Below are 22,198 nucleotides of genomic sequence, written 5' to 3'. Positions count from 1 at the left end.
ATATGTGACCATTACAGAACAGTACAGAAGCAAAGAAAAAAAAAAGATAAAAAAAATAAAATAAAACAATGCTGCACTTATACAAAGCAAGTTGTCCTAATAGGTAAAAGGAATCGTTTGCAAGCTTTTGCTAGTGTTGACACTTCATTTGTATCAACGGGAACCCTCTCCAAAAAAAAAAAAAAAAAAGTTGGGAAGTTTGCCAGCCTGGCGAGGTGGCCATATTTTAAAATACATCATCATGTCACTTCTTTAATGTACCATAATCTATTAGGCACATGGCAAACTAACAGGAATCTTTTTAAATGATGGCTTTTTATGGCTTTGTGCAGGTGATTAATTAAATAAAAAGTCAGCGTTGCACAAATCATCCTTTTAATTAGTAAGAGGAACGTCATGGCGGTGTTCTGCGACGTTTCACGGCGGGACGACGAGGCGGCAGGGGGTGCCAGTCAAAGAGCCACCAAGAGCGAACATGGTTGTGGGTGTGTGTCTGAGCATGTGTGTGTGGCAGTTTTCTCCGGGCCTATGCTGGGTACCCGGCAGCAATTCCAGGTGCTCATGTCAGCTGGAATTCAACTCCAGCTGTTTGGAGAAGATTGATTTCATTATGTTCTCTCTCCTCCCTTGTTTTCTCTCTCAGTTTTCTCTGTGTTTTTCTTTAATTGCTTGTCTTGTGAATTGGCAAATGTTAAATCAGAGAATTAGCGGGTTTATTTCCTTGTTACTTTTTTTTCTACAAAGTTTTCATGCTTTGTTAAAACTGTGAGAAGCAGATAAAAATAAATAAATTAAAACAGCAATTTATTCACATAATTGTGCTTTGCTTCTAGGCTCACAATTATCTATATACATCATATATATGAGGCCTAATTAACTTTTGCCAAATTAAAGAGCAAAAATAGAACCCCGAACAATAACATTCGACAAAAATTCAGCTGTGACATTCAGTTCGATTCACATCCATTATTATATAATGTCACCGTTTTCCGGTTTGCGACGTAATTACTCAGCGAGAAATGTCCCATAAGCCTCTGCTGCTTCGCAGATCACATGAATTGTGTTATCAGGGCTCTCCTTTTATTGAATTTACTCAGGTTCCACTTTTCTGATTAGAGGAATCCATTTCTCTCTCCACTTGGATAGATCTGTCCTCCATCATGGTTAATGTTAACTTCATGTACACACTGAAGAGGGACTGCTGGGATCATCATTCTCATTAATGAAGCTCAGACACTGGTCCCTGTGTCCTCCTCTATACAAAATGCTTCTTCATTTCAGAGTTGCTCTGCTTTATTAAAGCTCATTACCATTTCTCTTTTAATAAGGCCTCTTTAAAGTCATTACCTGCAGTGGGGTTTAAAGAGTACTGCTATTAAAAGGTTACTTAGATGTGAATAATAGCCCTGCGATATACTCAAGTTAATTACTATTGGAAACTGGTTGAGGTTTAATTCAATGCTGGCCCATTCCATTGAAGAATATGTTGTGCTGACAGAATTGACGAAAAACGAGGGAAGAGGAAAATCATTCACGGTCAATAAACCTATTTATGTCAGATGGTTTTGAGTTGGATCGAATTCATTTTCCCAACAAAGAGATGTGTATCTTTGAGTAGAGGCCAGTTCAGTGAAGTCCGTTGGAAACTATCTTTGAGCGGCGATGTTTTTAAACAATCGAACGGTCCTGTTAGATGTTCTTTATGTATCAATCATATTACATGCCTGCAATCAACATGAAAGAAGGAGAACTAATGATTTTTTCTTCTCGTTCGCTCTCTCTCTCCAATCATGCCCTCCTTCGCTGCCTCATTGTCACCGCTGAACCAGACATAATCTGACTTCAATTGTTTTTGCCATTCCAGACTCTTTACTCTGTTTCTGTCTGTTGTGAGAGAATAAGTGTGTAACAATCTGAGTCGTGAGCAAAAAACTGCTCTCATTCATTTGGAGAAGCTTTCTAACCTATTTTCGTCTCGGTAAATGGCGACGCGCAAGTTTACTTCGCATCAGTCGATATTGTGTGTCAGTCTGGTACAGAGACAAGACACAAAGGAGAACAGCAGAACTGGTGGGGTTCGGAGACCCCCCTGCTCCGACTCAGATGAATGTTGTATCCCTGGCTGGCGTCTCCTCATACATAAATCTGCAAGCCTGCTTAATTCAATCTGCCTCGTGCATCTGACTTGGCACACCACAATTTGATTACCACAACTGTACTTTTTAACTCCTGTCAGGGAGCAAGTGAGGCTTATGTAAACATCTTCTGCCAGAACACATGGTTGCTTCCGATTAGGCCGGCCTTAAATCAAACCGCAGCAATGAATCTTTACCTGACAGTAATACTTTTAAACTTCATACGCACAATTAAAATGAATTGCGGCTAAAGCATACAGGACAAACCGCATTAACGGGTCATCTCCCATGTATAGGCTCTTTCTCGGTGTCTGTCTGCCGCGGATGTTAGATGATGTGGATGTGGTTAGCTTTTTTTTCTGCTACACTGGAAGACAGATAAACACAGCGCTTACAGACATGCCTTCATTACAAATCACACTGGTATGAGGGTAAATTACCCTAAACATAAATATGACTTCATGTGTATGTTTCCCAAAAAAAAAAAAGGGTTTTTTAAAACTTTTGTTGATTATTTAGTTATTGTGTTTAATTTGTGACATGTGACATTGTAACATTATTATTAGTAGTAGTAGCAGTAGTCTGGATTAATGTTAATAATACTTGTTAAAATAATTAATAGAATTAAAAATAAAAAAAATAATAGAAACCTTTTGTTGACCATGTTTACATACACCTAATATATATTTTTCATATTATTAATCATTGCTGAAATAATAAATATTAATTTAGACACTGTGATTAGGCCATTCCTAGCAGATAAACAGAAATACAATGTAAAAAATATATATATCATTATAATTTTTTTTTCAAAGTTATAAAAAAGTGTATTGTAGTGCATTTTACAAGAAAATACTATTTCAGTCTTCCTACTTCAAAATTCCCTATTTAATTCAATGACACTTTCCAATTCTCTGTAATTGTTTGTGAAATTTACTAGCAGTTTTTGAGTGAGAAGTTTCATATTCTATCTTATTAGTATTATTATGACTACTGTTGTTGTTTAACATGCTGCATATTATAGTCTATGTGGCTTCATTAAAGGAAAACAAACTTCACCTTCTGTTTCCAAGAAAACACATTTATTGCTATTCATCTTATTGTGTCTGAAAAAAAGGAGCAAAGTTACAGCTATCCATTTTTAAAAAGGATTTGAGTATTAAATGAGAAAATGGAGTGGTGAATGTTAGATTAGACTGGGTTTACTCATTAAACCAGAGGAACTGTTAATGACTTCAGCAGTGCTGAAACGGCACATTCATGAGAGATGAACAGGCAACAGCACTGCATTATGTACCGCTCACAAAGTTAACATTCAAGTTTAAATGTGCTGTCGTAGTCTCAGCTCCTTCACTTTTTTTGTAAAAATAGCACTAAAAAGACCCTCAGATTTATAGTACATGTATTGGCAGAACTAGCCGAGAAATTAAACTCAGCTGCCATTACCTTATTGCTCTGTTATCAGCACATTTGATTCAATGCATGGGAAGCTCAAGTTAGCATTACTTGTTTTACCAAACTACTTTTTTTTTTCTTTTTTTTTTCTTTTTTTTAGTATAATGCAACTTATTTGAATGTAAAATTATTCATTGCTTAGAGAAAGTAACATACATTAGTTAAACATCAATCCATCATTTACAATTATAAATAAAAAATGGAAAAAAAAATCTATAATGATATTAAATGCATCAAATATTTATATAAAATTAAAAGAATCCCTTTATGTACCTCAAGACCACTAGATTCATTCAGTGATATTTTCCCCCTTTTAAAAGTGAGATTTTAATGCCCCTCATCTGCCACCCACTCCCCACTGGACCCTCCAATGATTGACAGCTTGACTTAATTACTATGTTTTACAGATGCATTCACCAGAAAGCAGCAGACCTCTGCAATCCATGGTTTTTACCTCATTCACAATACAGCGGAAAAAAGGCTTGATGTTATTAATCAAGCTAATATATATATATATATTGCAATTGGCTTTTTAATATTAGTTGGTTTTTTGTTGATTTTAGATGTTTTCCTTTTTGTGTGTGTGTTTGTTTAACATGTTGTGTGAGCAGTCTGTTTCTCTCAGTCTCAAGGTTGCTCGACTTTAAACTGGTGCACAGGAAAGACTTACGTGTGTATGTGCGAACCCTTTCATAAATCTCCAGGCTTTTCTTGGTGGATTCTAATTAGCAAAGGGCAAGAAGCCTTCTGATCACTTTTTCACCACAGACTACATTAAAACAATGGCAAAGAGTGAAACGGGTGATGTCATACATAGGTGCACAAAAATCCTAGACTGACTCGTTCTGTATGGGTAATTTTTAAATCAAATTTTTCAGCCTTTTTTTTTATAATGCTATGAATTTGTTCAAACACTGTTGTCACATCTGAAAGGATGACATTTACTTGTTTTTGTGAAGAAAACCTTCACTGTATAATCTTCTGCAGTTTTGTGTAAGGGACATTTTTTATTTATTTTTTGTCATTAAGCCATTAATGCCACATTGTCAGCTACATTGTCAAAAAGTCATTAGGCACATTATGCTTAACAGATTTATTTATGTATATTCAAATATGAATATTTATGAAAATATGGGACTCATGTTTTTTAACTGTTTTTATTGCGCATTAATTATCTGTGAAGCATTGTATGACAATGTTTGTTCATTATAAAGTGCTACTCAAATATTAGACAATATATTTAGAATATTACATTTAGATTTAAGAATTACGTAAATGTAACAAGCAGCAAATAAAAAATAAAAATGTGAAGTTTAAAAAATAGTTTATTGTTTGAGCATAAGATGTCTTTAAAAGCTTCTTTGTTTTTACTTCAAATGCACATTAAAGCAAGGGGGAATGAATATAAAGATATAATACTAAAATACGTATGTTGTAAACCTGCACGGTTGACAGTCATAGTCACTTAATGGTGTGTGAATGGTTCAGTTTTAATCATTTCAACTTTAGACAGCGTCTCGATTACAAGTGATGCGGACAGCAGAAACAAAGGCAAACTCTTTCAACTCTCATCAAGTGTTGATAAGCAGCTTTTGTATTGCTCTCGTGGACTTCCACACATTGTGTCTGTATCTGTCGCTCCTTCCTTCAGACACTTCAAGTCTTTGCGTCTTTGCAAACGGACATACAAAGCTCTGCTCATAATACAGAGAGCTGAGTGATCACAGGATGTTGTCGCACATTAAACTAGTCCTCCTGTCTGTGGTGGGCTTTTGAAAATAACACTCTGTCATCTGTATCTGACAGGAGAGATGAGAAAGTTCACTAGCAGAGATAGGTGAGATATACGCTGCTCACTTAGCATAGAAACACACCACACAGCGGCACTACAGAGTGTGTAGTCTGGTGAAGAGACAGAATGTAATGGAAATCGGCTAAGAACCAACATGACATGACTGCTGGTCTGCTTTTCTAACTTAAAACTTTTTCCATACAGTATCAACTTTTAGACTGTGACTATTACAATTAAAGTCTCACAACACTTTGCTCAGAAACAATATGGGCATTTATGGGACATAAATAATTGTTTTATGCAAATATACAGTATCAACTTTTAGACTGTGATTGTGATAAAAGTTTTATCATTACATTATGGAAAATAATGAACTTTTCACAATATGCTAATTTTTTGAGAAGGACCTGATGGGCATTTATGGGACATAAATAATTGTTTTATGCAAAATTTGCTGGGAGTAGGTGTGCCATGGAGAGACTAAAATTAAATAAAAAATAAAATGTAATGCAATAATGTGAGACTAAAAGAAAGACACAAAGAAAAAAAATGGTTCTTTTAACAACTGTTCTCTGAAAAGTTCTTTGGGGAACCAAAAATTATTCTTCTATGGCTTTGCTGTGAAAATCCCCTTTTTGAAATTAAGGGTGTTGGTCTGCAACTTTTTCTTCTTCAAAGAACCCTTTGTGTTATGATCTTAAATGTTTTTCATGGAACCATGCATTCCAACAAAGAACCTTGGGTGTTGGTCTGCAACTTTTTCTTCTTTATAGTGCAATTTGTTTTATAATCTGCAAGTCGTCTCCCATCAGCAGCAGGATTATGCACATTAGGCTGATTAATGGCATCCGCCACCAGATTACTTGATTTGATAAGCAGTACAACCCATCATGAACATAATACATCACAAATTGTTTTGTCAACAATTTATGGTACTATTTATCAAATGACCATCGCCACTCGCTGAGTAATAGTGTCATATCTGACATTATGTCAATAGAGAAGTTGAGCTAAGGGCAGCCAGGCTGCTGTGATTTAGACACATTGTGTGCTAACCGTCTATGTTTAATTCATAGCAGATGAGCAGAAATAGATGGATTTCTGTTCCTAGATCTGTGTTAAAGCAGAAACGGGTAGGAGTGGCTAGGGTGGTATGCCAGTCACATACCTGGTCCTGGTATAGTGTTAATATCTGTGAATGCACTGCTGTGCTGAGAGTAAGCGGATGCTTCAAACAAAGAATTTGCAAATGTATTGTTTCCTGTATCAAATAAATACCAATCATGCATTATGAATACCTGTCATAGCAATTTTTTTAAATATGTGTGTATATTGGAAGATTTAAAAGCAGAATTTATAATTTTAAAAAAGGAGTAAACATTTTCTTTTTAAAATAAGTTAATCTAATTAATTTTTCTGTTTTATTTGGGCTGTAAAAAATCATTTTTATTGTCATTTTATGGTTTGGGGGTTTATGGTGTTGTTATGGCAATGAGTTATAAAATTATAACTAAAAGGATTTTGCTCCACACTAAATTAATTTTAACATGCGCACTGTTAATGTATTGTGACTATACCATTGAAACGGTGAGTATTTAACGTTTAAGTGCCTCACTGTAACCTTGATTTGTGCTTTTTTAAAAGAAAAGTTGGTAAGTGGAAATCCATTATTTGTGGTAATCAATATTACACTACAAATGCTGTTGATTGAGCTTAACTTGCACTGAACATGGAATATTTTCTTTCCGAAACACCACTATAGTTTAAATGCTGTTGATTGAGCTTGCCGTGGGAACGGCGCGAGGCCGGTGGAGTGATTGGGAAATGAGCGACACCTGCTCCACTCACCGTCTCGAGTCCCACGGAGGAGATTGGGAGGATAGAAAAGAGGAGCGACGACAGTGAAGGACGAGAGAGGACCAGGCCTGGGTTTTGTGTTTGGTTTTTGTTTTGTGCGCGGCAGTCGCCCGGGAGGGGCTGTCGCGCTGTTTTATGTTTATTTTGGTTATTAAAGTTTTATTTGAGTGTCCGCCGGTTCCCGCCTCCTTCTTCCCGTGATTATGGAGTTGTTACATTATTTACACTGTTGATTGAGCTTAACTTGCACTGAACCTGGAATATTTTATTTCCGAAACACCACTACTTGATACATTTGTGCACATAAATGGTGGTGATGAATTGACTTTTTTTAGTAGCAAGAAGGAATAGGAGATATTCAGGCTGTCTGCACTATCTTTCCCAAATTAAGGACAGTACTAGGAAGTAAAAAAAAAAAAAAAAATCAGTAAGAACAAAATAAGTAAATCAGTGCAAAAGGAAAGATTAGCAATCTGAAATCCCACCTCTTCACATGATCATTCTAGTCATCATCGTGATGGTCAACAATTTCTAGCTGCTTGTTTTATGATGTTGTCAAAACAGGCCTGCTAACCTTCGTAATTTGACAAGCTTTCCGGATAGCGTGCCCTTGGAGTGAAGGCCAGAGTCCAAGCCGTCATCAAGGGGATCAGTGCTGCTCCTGAGATTGGGTTGCGAGTGGCAAATAAATTCCACAGCAAAAACATCAGTTCCACAGGTATGAAAAGAAAGAGGTGAGCCAGTGCTGGCTGGTATATATGGCTCTCGTCCAAAGCACCACTGGCTCATCTTAAAGGTTACAGTGACTACCCTGTGCACTAGTGTTAACAGAGCTTTGCCTCTGTGGGTTTATGGTCTGTGTAATAATTTTAAGCAAAGTGAAGAGTGTGTTTCCACAGGAGATGTTGGAGGAACAGCTGTGGGCCAGGATGGAGGACAAGTGGAGAATGATTGATCACTGGGAGCGGAGAGGCTGTGTACCTCTCACCTTCCCCCTGCGAGGCTCCACGTCTGCCCCTGATCCCTTACATCTGCCTGCCCTTAGCAGAGCTGGAGAAGGAGGCCCGGCTGGATCTACTCACATGTCCCTGTACTCTGGAATAGGAGAGACTCTGAAAACACGGGCCAAACCTTAAACTGGGATGTCATTGCTTTCATTATATGTGTGAATGAAATGTTGCTTATGGCTCAGTTTTTTTTTTTTTTTTTTTTTTTTCAGTTACTTTAGAAAAATGTGTGATAGGAGACCTGAAACATTGTAAAAGACACATTTGTTCATTGTTGTAGTTAGCTGATTTTGCACAATGATACCACTGCATTGGAAAGTTCAAATGAAACTAATAAAACCTTTTATGCTTCTTACTTTCTCACATAAAAATGTATGCATAAAAAAAATTTAATCTGTGATATTTACTTCAAAAGCAGTAGCTGGTTTATATATATACATTGAACCATTCACTGCAATGATTCACTCAAAACCAAACTGCTTTATTCAGAATCGAAACAAATAACAGATATTTTAGTTTTAGGGTGTGGAACTTTTACTTTTAATTTTAGTTTTAGTTTATAATAATAACTTTGAATTTGTTGAGGTTCAGGAATGGATTTTAATTTTAATTAGAAGTCAAACACCCTATTCTGTAAACCAATACATTAAAGGATATAACCGCTCTCTAAGGGCCTATTTCTTTTTAACAGTACATTGTTACTAACCTGTCAAAACGAAGCGATACTTTATATTACTAAACTATTGTTATATATATATATATATACATATATAATAAAAATAAAAATAAAAATAAAACATTCATTTGATATTTGATATTTGATTGAAAAACACCATTACAGTTTCATTAGCTCATCGATTTAGCAGTAATCTCATATCAGAGACCATCAAGCAAGTTAAATGCAATAACCTGGGGCTAAATGTTAAAATATGATCCAGACTAGCTAATGACCCTATTACAATCGACCCATGGAGCTGAGAAAGAGATTCTCCAGGTTCTGTGGTCCCTCGTGCAAGCTGCCCTCTTCTGTATCATCATCCTTACTATAAGACTATTACAAACCGGCACGTAATTCATCCAACCAGCACAACCAATAATGTAGCAAATGAAAAAGGGAAGAAGGAAAGGGAAAAAGCCCTCCATGTCTCAAATATTTTTCTTTTCCTCTCATTGTTTGCCTCTTTCTTTTCTTTAGCTCTGTGATGTAAGAGGTGAGTGTCCACCACCAATGACCTATTAAATCAGGCCTCATTCCCTCAATTTATTTGCCAAACAGGCACCAGACAAAAACGTCTGTAGAGACTGACGGTCAGAGAGACAGCAGAAGAAAGACAGACAGATAGGGAGAGAGAAGGGATGAACTGGAACCGCCCAGTCAAAAATTATTGCAGCTCCATTAATGTGTCCTGTAAATGTTGGCATGCTAATTGTGCATTTATAAAAAAATTTAATGGTTTGTTAATTTACCACCCACTCTATGATTGCACTTGAAATGAGGTAATGACTGTGGGGGGATAGTTAACAACATGCCCTGGCAGAAACAATATTTCCCTCTTATTTATCAACCTGGCCTGGGAGAGAGACAGAGCAGCTTTGATTGAATGAGGAGGATGCCTGCTGGGTGAAGAAGTAAAGCTATAGGGACATATATAGACCAGAGCTGTAAAAATAGAATTAATGTTTTAATTTTCTTTCAGCATAAAAAATTAAATAAAATAGACATAATTATGAAAATTGCATTCAGTTGGATAACAATTTTGCCTTTTTAAACATAAAAATAAATTGGAAAAACAAAGCAGTCACACTGTCTAAACTATACTTAACACACCACAGTGTAAAACTAGTAAAAAAGTAAAGCAGACTAGTGAAAAAATAACTTATTATTAGGATTATTAATTCAAAACAGACTCACTAGCCAGTATAAACAGCTTTGAAACTTTATAGCACAAGTTAAAAGCAGATAATATTTATAAGGAACACAATTTCATATTATTAAAGGAACAAATTTTCAAACATATTAGAACTGGGATTTTTCTTCAGAATATTTATTTTATTTTCAACACATTTAAGGGTTAAACAATAACTCTTAAAAATGTTTTTAAAGTTTTAAAATGTAGCTACCTTGCTAGCTATACCAACAGCAACTAAATGCAAACTAAAATTGTATATATTTTTAATAAATACTACTGTATAAATATATATGCATATGTGTGCGTGATTATTACAGTTAAATACAATAAATAAAAAAAGAAATGGCTACTTTTACTACTTCTGTTTATTTACTGCCCAAGACTGGACTTCTTAAACATAAAGTATGTCTGACGGTAACATTGACGGATGACCTGCATGCAGTGAATATCGGGAAATGAATAAACAAACACATAAACTAGATAAGAGACTGGTGCTAACATGGTTAGTAACGTCTCTGGCACTGTCCGTTGAAGTCATTTCCTCCAATCGTCCTCGGCAACAGGACATGACTTGGCGACATATAGACGAGAGACTATTAAGTTGCTAGACTACTTGTGCTGTAACCTGGGCAATGAGACAGAAAGCAGCGCTCAGCAGTTCAGCTGGAATCCTAAACACACTGCAAAAGTATGTTTGGGTTTATTAGGCTATTTGATGATAAAATAATATTAAACAAAGAAAATAAGTCCCATTTAAACATCAAAATGTATCAACTGGTTGGTGCTCAAACTATCTATTTGCAGTACTTTTCAATACTATTAACATCTTTCCATCAAGGCTGATATCTGACCTGAATAGAGAGCAAAATGACTTGGGAGGCACTTTTAGGCAACACATTCGTAACTTACTCCACTGGAACTCCACTCCACCCCTCACTAAACAAGCCACTCTATCAGTAAATGCTAATCTCCTAATTAACAAGCTAATTAGGTAATTATGGCTTTGCAGAAGGATGCCTAAATGAATTATGACAACACAGTCACAGCTTTCTGAGACACCTGTGGGTCCTTTTTTGGCTGTCACAAAAAAAAAAAAAAAAAAAAAAAAAAAAAAAAAGAGTAAGGTGACAGCCTGTTCAGTTTTTAAAAACTTAATTTTCCTGAAAATGATGTGTATGTTATGAGACAAGGGCTATTTGTTTTGGGACTGTCAATTAAACCTGTCAGATAAGAATGATTTTGTGACTAATTAGCACACCTATATGCATAAATAAGCAATAAATAATAAAGTGTAATTAAATATTAAAGAGATAAAACAGAGCTATATACAGTATTGTGCTGGCTTTTTTTAAACAAAATAATAAATATAAATTTACATCAAAACTATTTTTTATGCAACTCTTCTATTTTATTCTATTTTCACAAACTGGTGATGCATTTTCCAGTTATTACAGTGTTAAATCTAGCAACATTTTTAAATATATTTTCATAAAAAAAAAAAAAAAAATAACAACATACGTTTATAAAAATATACTTTGTGTATATTTTCTTGGCAATAGATTTCAGAAAACTAGTTAAAGCTGCTGTGTATGTGTTTCTAAAACAATGACTGAGGGAATGTCAGCAAATTTGACAACTTATTTCCAACCAACTTAATCAGTCCATTATTTATTTATTTATTTATTTATTTATTTATTTATTTATTTATATATTTTAAATAATATCATGGATTTTTTTTTTTTTTTTTTTGGATTTTTTTTTTTTCTTTTGCTATTGGAGCAAATGGGAATGCAAAATTTAGATTTGTTGTAGTTTCTGTTCATCACTACAAGTTTATCCAACATGAAACCCGCAAATATGAAAAAGGTCTATTATACTTTTAAAGTTTCATTATATAATGTCTGATAAGATTGTGATGCAGAATCTGGTATGCGTTCATTTATGCAATAGTTTTTGTTGTGGTTGTTGTTGTTTTTGTTTGCTTTGCAAAGGTTTTTTGCAGTTTGCTCTTTTCAATGATGTTTTCCCTCCAAAAGTAAGAGTAACCACTTGGGGTGAAAAAATAGTATGTGTAGGGGGGGGGAAGAAAAGCCTTGTGTGCTCATTAGTGAAAATAATCCTGAACAGTGGGCTTCTGTCCAAAAGCAATAATATCAACAGTTACCACTGACAACCGCGAGGTTACAATGGCCGTATTTGGGAGAAACTTCGGCAGATATTTTCAAGACGTTCAGTCTATAGGCATACTGCACTTTAAGCCGGTTGAAGGAAGTGGGCAGTAAACATCCAATAATAGAAACTGTGTTTATGTCATTATGTAAGCATGGCATCATGACCACAATAAGCTGAAGTGTCTTTTTCCCTCCCACCAAAAGATTTGCTGCCATACTTGGGGAAAATGAATTATGTTGACATATGGCTGAAAACAATGGTGGAAAGGCATGCAATGTAAGGCAATGAAGAATCATGCAGTGTTGTGGAGGAGAGGATCTGGAGCTGTTCCTTAGGGCCGTCTATGACAGGTATACAGAGCCACTTGACAGCACAGTATTTCAGTGATAAATGCAGTGGGTCTGGGACTTCCATTCACTAAACTCAGGAGTGTGCTGGGCTGATACTTCAAGGTCAAGTGAATATGAAAGAGCCAAACCACACAGCTTGCTAAAAAGAGCGAGAGAATGAGCACCTCTTACCTGCTTCTTAACTTTGACAACTTCTAAATGTTATGTTGCTTAAATTCATGTAACGTGCTTATAAACACAGATGTTGTCTTACAGCATTGTTTTGTGATTATTGGATGTTTGGGATTTTAAAAATTCATAATCTGTTAGCCGCACATGCTATATTCAATCTAGTTCATTTACACAATGATAATAAAAATGACAACAACCAGTGCTTGAAGTGGAAGAAAAAAAGTGCTGTTACTACTATAATGTAAATAAGCACAAGTTAAGCTGCGATACCAAACAGGACCACAGGGAGCCGCCAAAAGACCACTAAACCTGCTGCCTTAACCTGACTGTATGCTACTATACGGATCCATTCAGAATAACTAAACCATTAACCACCGTATAATCTAAAACAACTTCAGCCAACATTTATTATAAAACACTCTTGCTTTTAAGCCAAATACATGTCAGAAGTGCCGGTGTACTGATGAAACATGCTACCTATCAGATTGTGCTACCAAAAAAATATTTGCATTGTTTTAAGGGTAAGTTTAGGGTAAAAAAAAGTGCCAGTACGCTAAAGACTAAAATATTGAAGTACTAACAAGCACTAAGAACGACTACATAAAAATGAAGGTGAAACTCTACAATTTCTCTCTTCTTGCTCTCTCTTTTTCTCTCTTTTTCTCTGTTTCTCTCTCTCTCACACATACACACACATACGCACTTAGACACAGCCAAAACAATTGAATTACAGGGCTTGTGGCATGTTGTCTTAGTCTGTGATATGTGTGAAATGCTTAATTAAAGGTGAGCTCATTATTCTTGCTCAGGATCCAGTAACTGTGTTAACATGATCCATGACTAATACATCACCCACTTATTGCACCCGAAGAATTTAATCAATTGCTCTGAACACCAATTCATACACAAGAGTTGAAGTAAATATGCCACTATAAATTCTACAGTTTGACCTGTATTGTTCAGGAGGATTAGTGTTTAAATCACAAACCAGTGGTTGTATTAAATATGGTGCTTTTTATATCAAACTATTACAGAACAAAGTCATATTGTACTGTATTTAGGGCAATATAGCCATTATTGTCAGTCTTATATAGCCTAAATACACATTTAATTACTAGACACAATGAAGGATGTGACTTAAATGCTGCTTTAAAATTTATGTATTTATCTGTTTCAAATTGAAATAGCTTGGAATTTTTAAGAATTTTATTTCAAACATATATTCAAAACATTTTTATTCAAAATCCAAAGAAATTCTAAACAAATACAATAAACATAAGCTGAAAACATAGTGTGTGTGTGTGTGTATGTGTGCATAACCATATTTTTGGGGCCAATTTATATATACACTGTCCTTTTATATAGGTTTTTTTTTTTTTTTAAATATGAAATATGACATGAAATAAGTTTAATTATTAACTTCTTAAAATTGTACTAAAATTGGTTAATTTTTAATAAATGAAAATGATCTCAATCCATGTTACAGCATTCTGTGATCTCCCCTACATTAAAACCATGTATACATACTCACATTTAAAAAAAAAAAAAAATACTCTCTGGCATGAAAATAAATAAATAAATGAATAAATAAATACTATATATTGAATATCATGAAGCTCGAAGCTTGCTGACAGACCCTGTGCTTTTCGCACTGTTTATCCTCAACTGACTCATCCCTGAGGAAGTTTTGATTTTCTGCGTATCTGATTATTCACTCTTTAATTAGCCTGTGTTAATTTCCCGTGTTGAGTGTGTCAGTGATGGAGGCAGTCCACAGGGCCTTCAGTCAGTTCATGCACTATGGAACGGACTTTCTGGTGCCAGCTTTCACAAATTCTCAGCGTAGCGTCACATGTTGGTGCCTTTGGAAGGGTGTCTGATTGACTTTCTTACTGTGCAACAATTAACAGCTCTGTTTCCTCGGTATGTGTCTCTGATTCTTGGTAATTAGTCCCATCACATCAGTGGCTGTCATGTCACAAGTGCAACCCTGCCAAAATGCATTACCTCAGCTATGGCACCAGAGTATTTCATAATGAATATTAACCTACAGTATCTTGTGGCAAAGTGCAACTTTTTCTTTTCACTCACAAATAAAATGAAATCAGTTCATTTGTACCTACTGATTAAATTACCACAATAAATAGTGTCTGAATGCTTTTGACCACTATGAATATATACTATTACTACATGCTTATACTAGATGGAAATAAAATAAAATAATTGAATGCATCAATGCAGTGTATAAAGAGTAGAATATAAAAAAGTTGAAGTTTCTTATAAAGATGCAAACTTTTATAAAATGAACAAGGCAATGAAACAATAAAAACTATAGTGCTTTAAGCAAAATATACAAATAATCAAATTATACAACTCTGTATAGTGGAGTTAGCACATAAATATTATTATTCGTTTTTGTTCTGTGATGAGCTATTATTTACCTCAGCACAAGAACAAATAATAATAATAATAATAATAATAATAATAATAATAATAATAATAAATGACATAGGTTTATGACTTTGAGCAAAAGACGCTATTTTAAATCGCAACAAGGCCAGCCTAAATGCAATGTAGTGATTTGGAATCGGAAACAGTGGTTTGGCGGGAAAAACACAGTGGGTTTAGAAAGGCATATGTAAGAAGCGAGGCAACCGGAGGAAGGCGCAGATATGTTTCAGTGTGTCTCTTTGCTTCAAGCCCACCGAGCAGTCTGCTACCATAGCAACTGCAGAGGAGCGCTGCGCAGCGCCGCCTGCTTTTGCAGTAGATGTCACCCTTGGCAACGGCCAATCAGAAGTTGGTATCTCTCTGTACAACCGTAGGGAAGGTAGTGAGCTCTGAAGGCGGGCGTTCTTGCTCAGCGGGAGCCACCCATTGGTCCTTGGGCCCGTCACTCAAACAAGGACTCTTCGCTGATTGGTTCGAGACATCTATTTCCAATATTATAAACATGTCCTCTGCTTTCTTGCCCCTGCGAGCAAAGCTTGTTGGAGGCGACCATACTATGGTGTAAGGAAGCGAGGGCAATTCATTATTAGTTTGAATCAGACAATATAAAACTCCGACCTTTTGTTTGTTTTATTGGAAATGGTTATAATGTAACTGCATCTTAATGCACGGGCGCGCTTTTAAATGAGGCACGCGTAAAGTGGAGACTTAAACGCTGTTGGTTTGATGTTCTGGTCTCATCATTATCATCACCAGCAGTATCATTAGAAGCTAACTGGCATTTTGTTTTCGGGGGCTTCGGCGAGAAGTGACACGAATCTAAGACCCCTCCTCTGCAGGGCGGAGCGTGCATTTTGATGTAGATTTTGTATCTTTTTTTTCTTCTCTGACACGTCCGCACTGAGTGAATGGCATTGGCACATTGTCAATCGCTCACTACCGCTGCCATCAAACAACATAAAGCACACACAGCCCGCGCGCTCGACTCATAAATTTCCGTCAGCAGATATTTTTGCGCATCGCTTTATGGCGCGTGATTAATTTTTTCGTCAGTTTTCTATTTTCCCTACTGAAAGTGAGAAAACTTTTTTATACGTTTTTATATATTTTTTTTTATTACAATCTTTATAGCTCTGGTCGCCGGTGCTGATGGTTTAATTTATTTCACTCGCTTCATTATTTTCTTATATTTTATTTTTGGAAAATATTTTCAAAGGCAATATTTTGCCAGTTTTTCCCACACTCAATGTGCTTATTTTTAATTAGCCTACATAATCATTAATTTTGTAGAATTATCATTTTCCATCAGAGGCATGGGATGTTTTGCTTGCAACTCTTTGTAATACTACGGATTTGTCCAAGTTTTCCAGAAGTGCACAAGGCGAAATTATCCTAAGAAGATCGTGAATAAGAATTCCAGACATCTGCAAAGGACCCCAGCTCTTCAAAGAAAAAGACAAATTGGCATGAGGATTCGGACAGGATTGAACGGGCAACCACTGTCACCTGAACGCTGAAGTTTACTTAATAGGCAAGAAATATCGCTATTTTTTCTCCGATGGACATTCATACAGGAGGATCAAAGACGATTTAAATCTTTTCCATAAAGTGATTCCTGGAACATCAATTCCACTATATTTCATCCAGCGATTTATTGTATTTGCTGCGTTGCTTCACGGTCAATATTTTGTGCACGATTGCGACCCGTTAACCACCGCATATGAAATAATCAAGTTGTTTTTGCATGTGCATTATCCGACTTTATTTCACCCATCTCAGTGACTGAGCACGAGCGCATTGATTGTGTTGCGGCGGACTATGGACGAGCAAGCCCGGATCCTGCAGGCTCTCGGCGGTGTCAACCTGGCCGGTCACTCGGTACAGGGAGGCATGGCTCTGCCGCCTCCACATGGACACGACGGAACCGATGTGGATGGAAGAAAACAAGACATCGGTGACATTCTGCATCAGATCATGACCATCACCGACCAAAGCCTGGACGAGGCGCAAGCAAAGTTGGTGTATTTTTTTAATATAAGCGTTTATATTGTTTTGTTCAGAAAGTCTTTGAATTTATGCTTTCTCGTTTTATTTTTTAAAATAGCTTATAGTGGTTCTATTCACACGTTACAACAGCCAACTTTTATTTTGCAGAACTGTCCACATATTGAAACTCTTGTCCCAACAGTCATGTTTCACAAATGTTAATATAGTAATACCATGAGAGTCCCGTTTGAATTGGAATCAAGGAGGACGTATCACAGGTTAAAGTTACTATTATGATGTATCAAGTTATAGCTAAAGTTTAGACAGAATATCACAGTTACTTGTAGCTGATATTAAAAATAGCCTCTGACTTTTATATTGAGAATGATACACAGGTAAAGTACTCAACACATGTAGGCATCTCATTAAAAGTTTCTACATCACACTTTCCTACTTCAAAACTTAAGAAGGCCTCGATACTTTTACAGCCCGTAGCAACTACAAAACTTTTTTTTTTTTTTTTTTTTTTTTTTTTTTTTACATTGAATGTAAATATTTTGTACTAATTTTACGTAGCTTTGTTTTTAACTTGAACTGTGATGTGTAAAGCCAGCTTTGCCTATGCGTTTATCACTCTCAAACGAATGCAGTTTAAGATTAAATTTAAACTTGAGGCTTGATGAAAGTTTTAATGCGACAGAACTATGAGTTTTAAGTGACTATATATCAATCTCGTCTCTTGCTCCCAAATGGCATAGGAAACATGGGCTCAACTGTCACAGAATGAAGCCAGCTCTCTTCAGTGTCCTCTGCGAGATCAAAGAGAAAACAGGTAAGATACCCGAACAAAAAGGCAAAATTACGCACAGACATATCAAGAAGAACAAGAAGAAAAAAGCAACAATACAGTGCCACTAATCCTTAAGACACCGCCATCTTTACTGGTGTTTTTATTTTTTATTTGGTCGTCAGCGGAGTCCAGTTGTACCAAGCCAAATCCAGCATCATTTCTGAAAACGAATAAATGTCATGCTTGGATTTCTAAGAATGTGAAATATGCAAAGATCACCCCCCCCCCCCCCCCCCCCCCCCCCCAACGCGTTGCATCGTGAGGCTGAACTGAGTGCCTTCTAATGGGGGGATGTATTAGAGAGGCACCCCGGCAGATCCCTTGTTTACAGTGCGCTATTCTCACACCGTCCATTTAATCTTTCAAGACACACACTTGGTGAATTGTTAAGCAGTTATGCATCTTCGGGATTCTCTGCATTTGTCATTGAGGAAATGTTTTGTGCGGGGTTGGTGTTGTGTATCAGGCTTGTTTTGTTTAATTGTTCTACTGCGAGCCCAGTGAGCGTTTACGCGTGTTCGTGGTTCGGAGCGCGGTCCAATTCCTCCACTCCTCTGTTTAATTATGCGACCAATTTACTGGATAATTATTGGCAGTTTCGTCAGTCCTGCAGTTAATTATTGCCCCCATTTTATTATGAAAGACGCCAGCGCTGTGAAGGTTACATCGTTCACCGACACGTGCAAAGACGCTTGGCGTTATGGTGTCCTTGTTGATTTTGTTGTTGTTGTTGTTGTTGTGTTAAAACGGACTTGTTATGGTCACGAATTATCAATGTAATTTCTTATTAGTTTGATGTGAGCCTTACTTGTGAAAAATATTTAGATCACATAGTACATATGGACAAATATTTAAATCATAATAATCTTATAATTTATGCAATTTATATTCAATATTATGTGTGTTTAAAGATTAATCTGGATTTCTCTATCAGTAATTAAATGCAAAGTGGATAAAAAGTGTAATGAACTGTAAGTTTTCACTTTTCACCACTTAAAAAATAAAGCTTTAATTAAACTTGATTTAATTGTTAGTTATTATTATTTTATTTTACAGTGTATGACTTTACTTTACTGACGGGGACCTTACAGAAGTGTTTTATATATATATATATATATATATATATATATATATATATATATATATATATATATATATATTGTTATATATATATATATATATATATAGTAAATTTAAGTATTAAACTAAAGCAAAATATTGAGGCAGAAGCACGCACGCACGTACGTTATCGTGCAAAATGTTTACTTTAATGTGGCTCTTGTGATACCACTCATCTTTGTTGTAATTAGAAGTGTATTATAGAAATAGGGAAAACATATTTTAAGTGCATATGGATGTCTATAACAAAGAGAAATATTCTATCTCCACTTTTTCTGACATTCAAGCACCTCTGAAATAGTCTGTCGCGCGCGCACTGTTAATGAAGTCCAATGACAGATACAACGTCAATCCAGCACGTGCGTTACCAAGGCTAAACCGCCTGCCCCAATGACACGGAACATTAGCATATGTCACTGTCAAACAAAAGACAGTTTTTTTTTCTTTCTTTGAGGGAGAAATCAGCACCCGTTGAAACAGAATCAGTTCAGTATGTCCAGTAGCTTAGTGGATGTAATTTAATGTGCAGTTTTTTCTTTATGCTGCGACGGTTAACAAACGCGCGTGTTGTGCGCAAAGGCGCGCGCGTTCTGCAATCATGCAGGGCGCAGGTATAAAGAGAGAATGACCACTTAACCAGATATGCAGAATCCAGAGAGACCCTAAGATAAGGGGCATTTACCAGGAATGTTCAGTATGTATTTCTGGATAATGCGGAAGGAGAATAGCAGAGCGAAACCTGTAAGGTGAGCCAAAATACAATGGCAAACGCACTGAATTAGAATAATAACTGTGCTTTTGTCTTAACTTTTTCATTTTTAGCATAAGAAAATTAAAGCGTATTTTATAGCATGTTGAAATTAAGATGAAATTAATGTTTTTGAGTGCTATTTTTTTTAAATAAACTTTATATGTATAGCCTATGTATGAACTTTATAAACAGGTTTACAAATGATTCATTTAATTTTTGAAAAAAGCAAGAGATGATCATTTCACATACTATCTTAAATCTAGTTTTTGAACAAAGATGAATACAGCAATGCAATGGCATTCAGATGTGAGTTAATGTATTTATCATGTCTCTGTGTGGTTGTATAGGCAGAATAATGCTTTGCCAGATTTGTGGCCTTTGTGTGGCTTATAAGCAGTGACTGGAGGAAGATCATAAAACTTAATGAACTTCTCGGCTGTTAGAGGTCTCAACTGTGGGAGGGCAAGGCCCTGATCCACCTCCTGGTCTGCTTGAGTTGTTCTTTATGTGTGTCCAGTAATGGAGAAAATGAGGGGGGGGGGGGGAGAGAAATTAATTATTAAATGTTGTAGCTGTATAGTGACAGCTTAAAGTGGCTACTGTTGTGTGTCAATAAAGGATGAATAGTTGGAAGAATTTTTTTTTTTTTTTTTTTTTTTTTTTTTTTTTTTTTTTTACAATTACTGTACATCTTGTGATCTGGTGTGAGGTGTTTTTATATATATGTATGTGTGTGTGTGTGTGTGTATATATATACATATATATATATAACTTGTTTGCTTATGAGTAAATTGTGTGTTACTGTACGTATAGGTGTACTGATGCAATGCTTTTCTTTCCAAATTGTATTCTTGTGTTTTAACAATGATCCATTATTTGCTTACATATACAGTTATATGCAAGCACATTTCTAGCATTATTTATGAGGAGCTTTTCCAGTTAAATTTACATTGTATTATAATTATTTTATTATAAGTATTTTGATTATTTTAAACCCACCTCCAGCTGTTGACAGCGCTTCCATGTGCACCTATCATGTTACATTTAATACAGCTGTGTCCCTTATTACATTATAGCGCTAATTAAATATGCATAAAGAGTAGAGTCCCTAAGTATGCTAATTATTTAAATGAGCTTGTTTACTAGCTCAGTTGCTGTAATCTCAGTTAATCCCTTTGACGCTGCCTGTTTGAATGGTTTCTTTTTTGACTCCTTCTTAACGCATGCGGACTAATTTCCTAACAAGCTTCATTCTGCTAATTTGTTTATTAACTCCTAAGTGAACACAAGCATGACATTTTCCTGTTCCGCACATGTATGTACACTTTTTATTCTTTCCTGCTCTGTGAAATAAGACATAAAAGAAAAGGTTTTCATAATATCACAATAGCAGATTTTTTTAATTGTTAAATGATTTTAAAAATAGACTAGTGAAGCACTACTGGTACTTAAATTTACCTGCTATAGTGTGCAGGTTTTGAGAGATGAGGAAAGGTGTCGTTTTTTTTTTTTCTCCACAGGCCCGTTGAAGGACATTGTCTCATCAGAGTGATAAGAGAGACTTCCACTGATAAGCATGCTACTACTGCTACTCTTTGTTGTTGTTTTTTTCTTCAGCAAACACATCATCTGGATGCTTTTTTTCTCCTTTAACACACCACACACATACCTAGTGAGCACCTAGTGTCAGAGCAGTATATACATTTCACTTATCATACTCAACAGATGCATAGAATGAATGAGTAGTTCAGGGGTTTTCATCAAGGTTTGGTGCTGTTGCAGAGCAGAGAAAATCTGTGAAACTGAAAAACTAAAACGTGATTAAGTTCCTGAATGGTGTCAGACAATGCGTGCACATTTAATGCAGTCTCTGCAACTTGTTGTAGATGTTCTGACAATTTATGACTGCTGTGGAGATTTAATTTGTTATGTTTGTCTTTATCCAGATAATTTTTTATTATAGATTAAAGAGTAAAGTTGCATCATAACTCAAATTTAATAGTTATTATTTGTTTTGCAATTAATAGTTTTCATCGTTGGGCTTAGTTTGTGTGATATTGATATTGTACAGTTTGTGCCATGCAGTCACTGCTAAATGTATCTCTCTTTATACAATAAGAGAAAATGCTAACAACTGCCAGTGCTGATATATGAATAAGTTCCAATTGGAGAGATTTCTTGGCCTTGTATTT

The 22,198-nt window shown here is 35.7% G+C and overlaps 1 protein-coding gene across 9 annotated transcripts in view; it reads left to right on the top strand.

Moving 5' to 3' along the window:
* The first annotated feature begins 15,823 nt into the window (after window positions 1-15,823).
* LOC109058322 (pre-B-cell leukemia transcription factor 3) overlaps window positions 15,824-22,198 on the top strand; it is an 86,049-nt gene continuing 79,674 nt past the window's right edge. For 3 of the 9 annotated variants that reach the window (XM_042762499.1, XM_042762501.1, XM_042762497.1), the window contains exons 1-2: window positions 15,825-17,315; window positions 18,039-18,118. In XM_042762499.1, coding sequence (XP_042618433.1) covers window positions 17,119-17,315; window positions 18,039-18,118 — 277 coding nt within the window. In that variant the 5' untranslated portion in view covers window positions 15,825-17,118. Of the gene's footprint in view, window positions 17,316-18,038; window positions 18,119-22,198 lie in introns of all 9 variants that reach the window. The other 6 variants (XM_042762500.1, XM_042762502.1, XM_042762498.1 and 3 more) reach the window with 4 other exon arrangements.

The sequence above is a fragment of the Cyprinus carpio genome, chromosome A8, assembly GCF_018340385.1.
Source record: "Cyprinus carpio isolate SPL01 chromosome A8, ASM1834038v1, whole genome shotgun sequence".
Taxonomy (NCBI): domain Eukaryota; kingdom Metazoa; phylum Chordata; class Actinopteri; order Cypriniformes; family Cyprinidae; genus Cyprinus; species Cyprinus carpio.
Note: the sequence above shows the minus strand (reverse complement) of the source record. Positions and strands in the feature narration are given on the sequence as shown.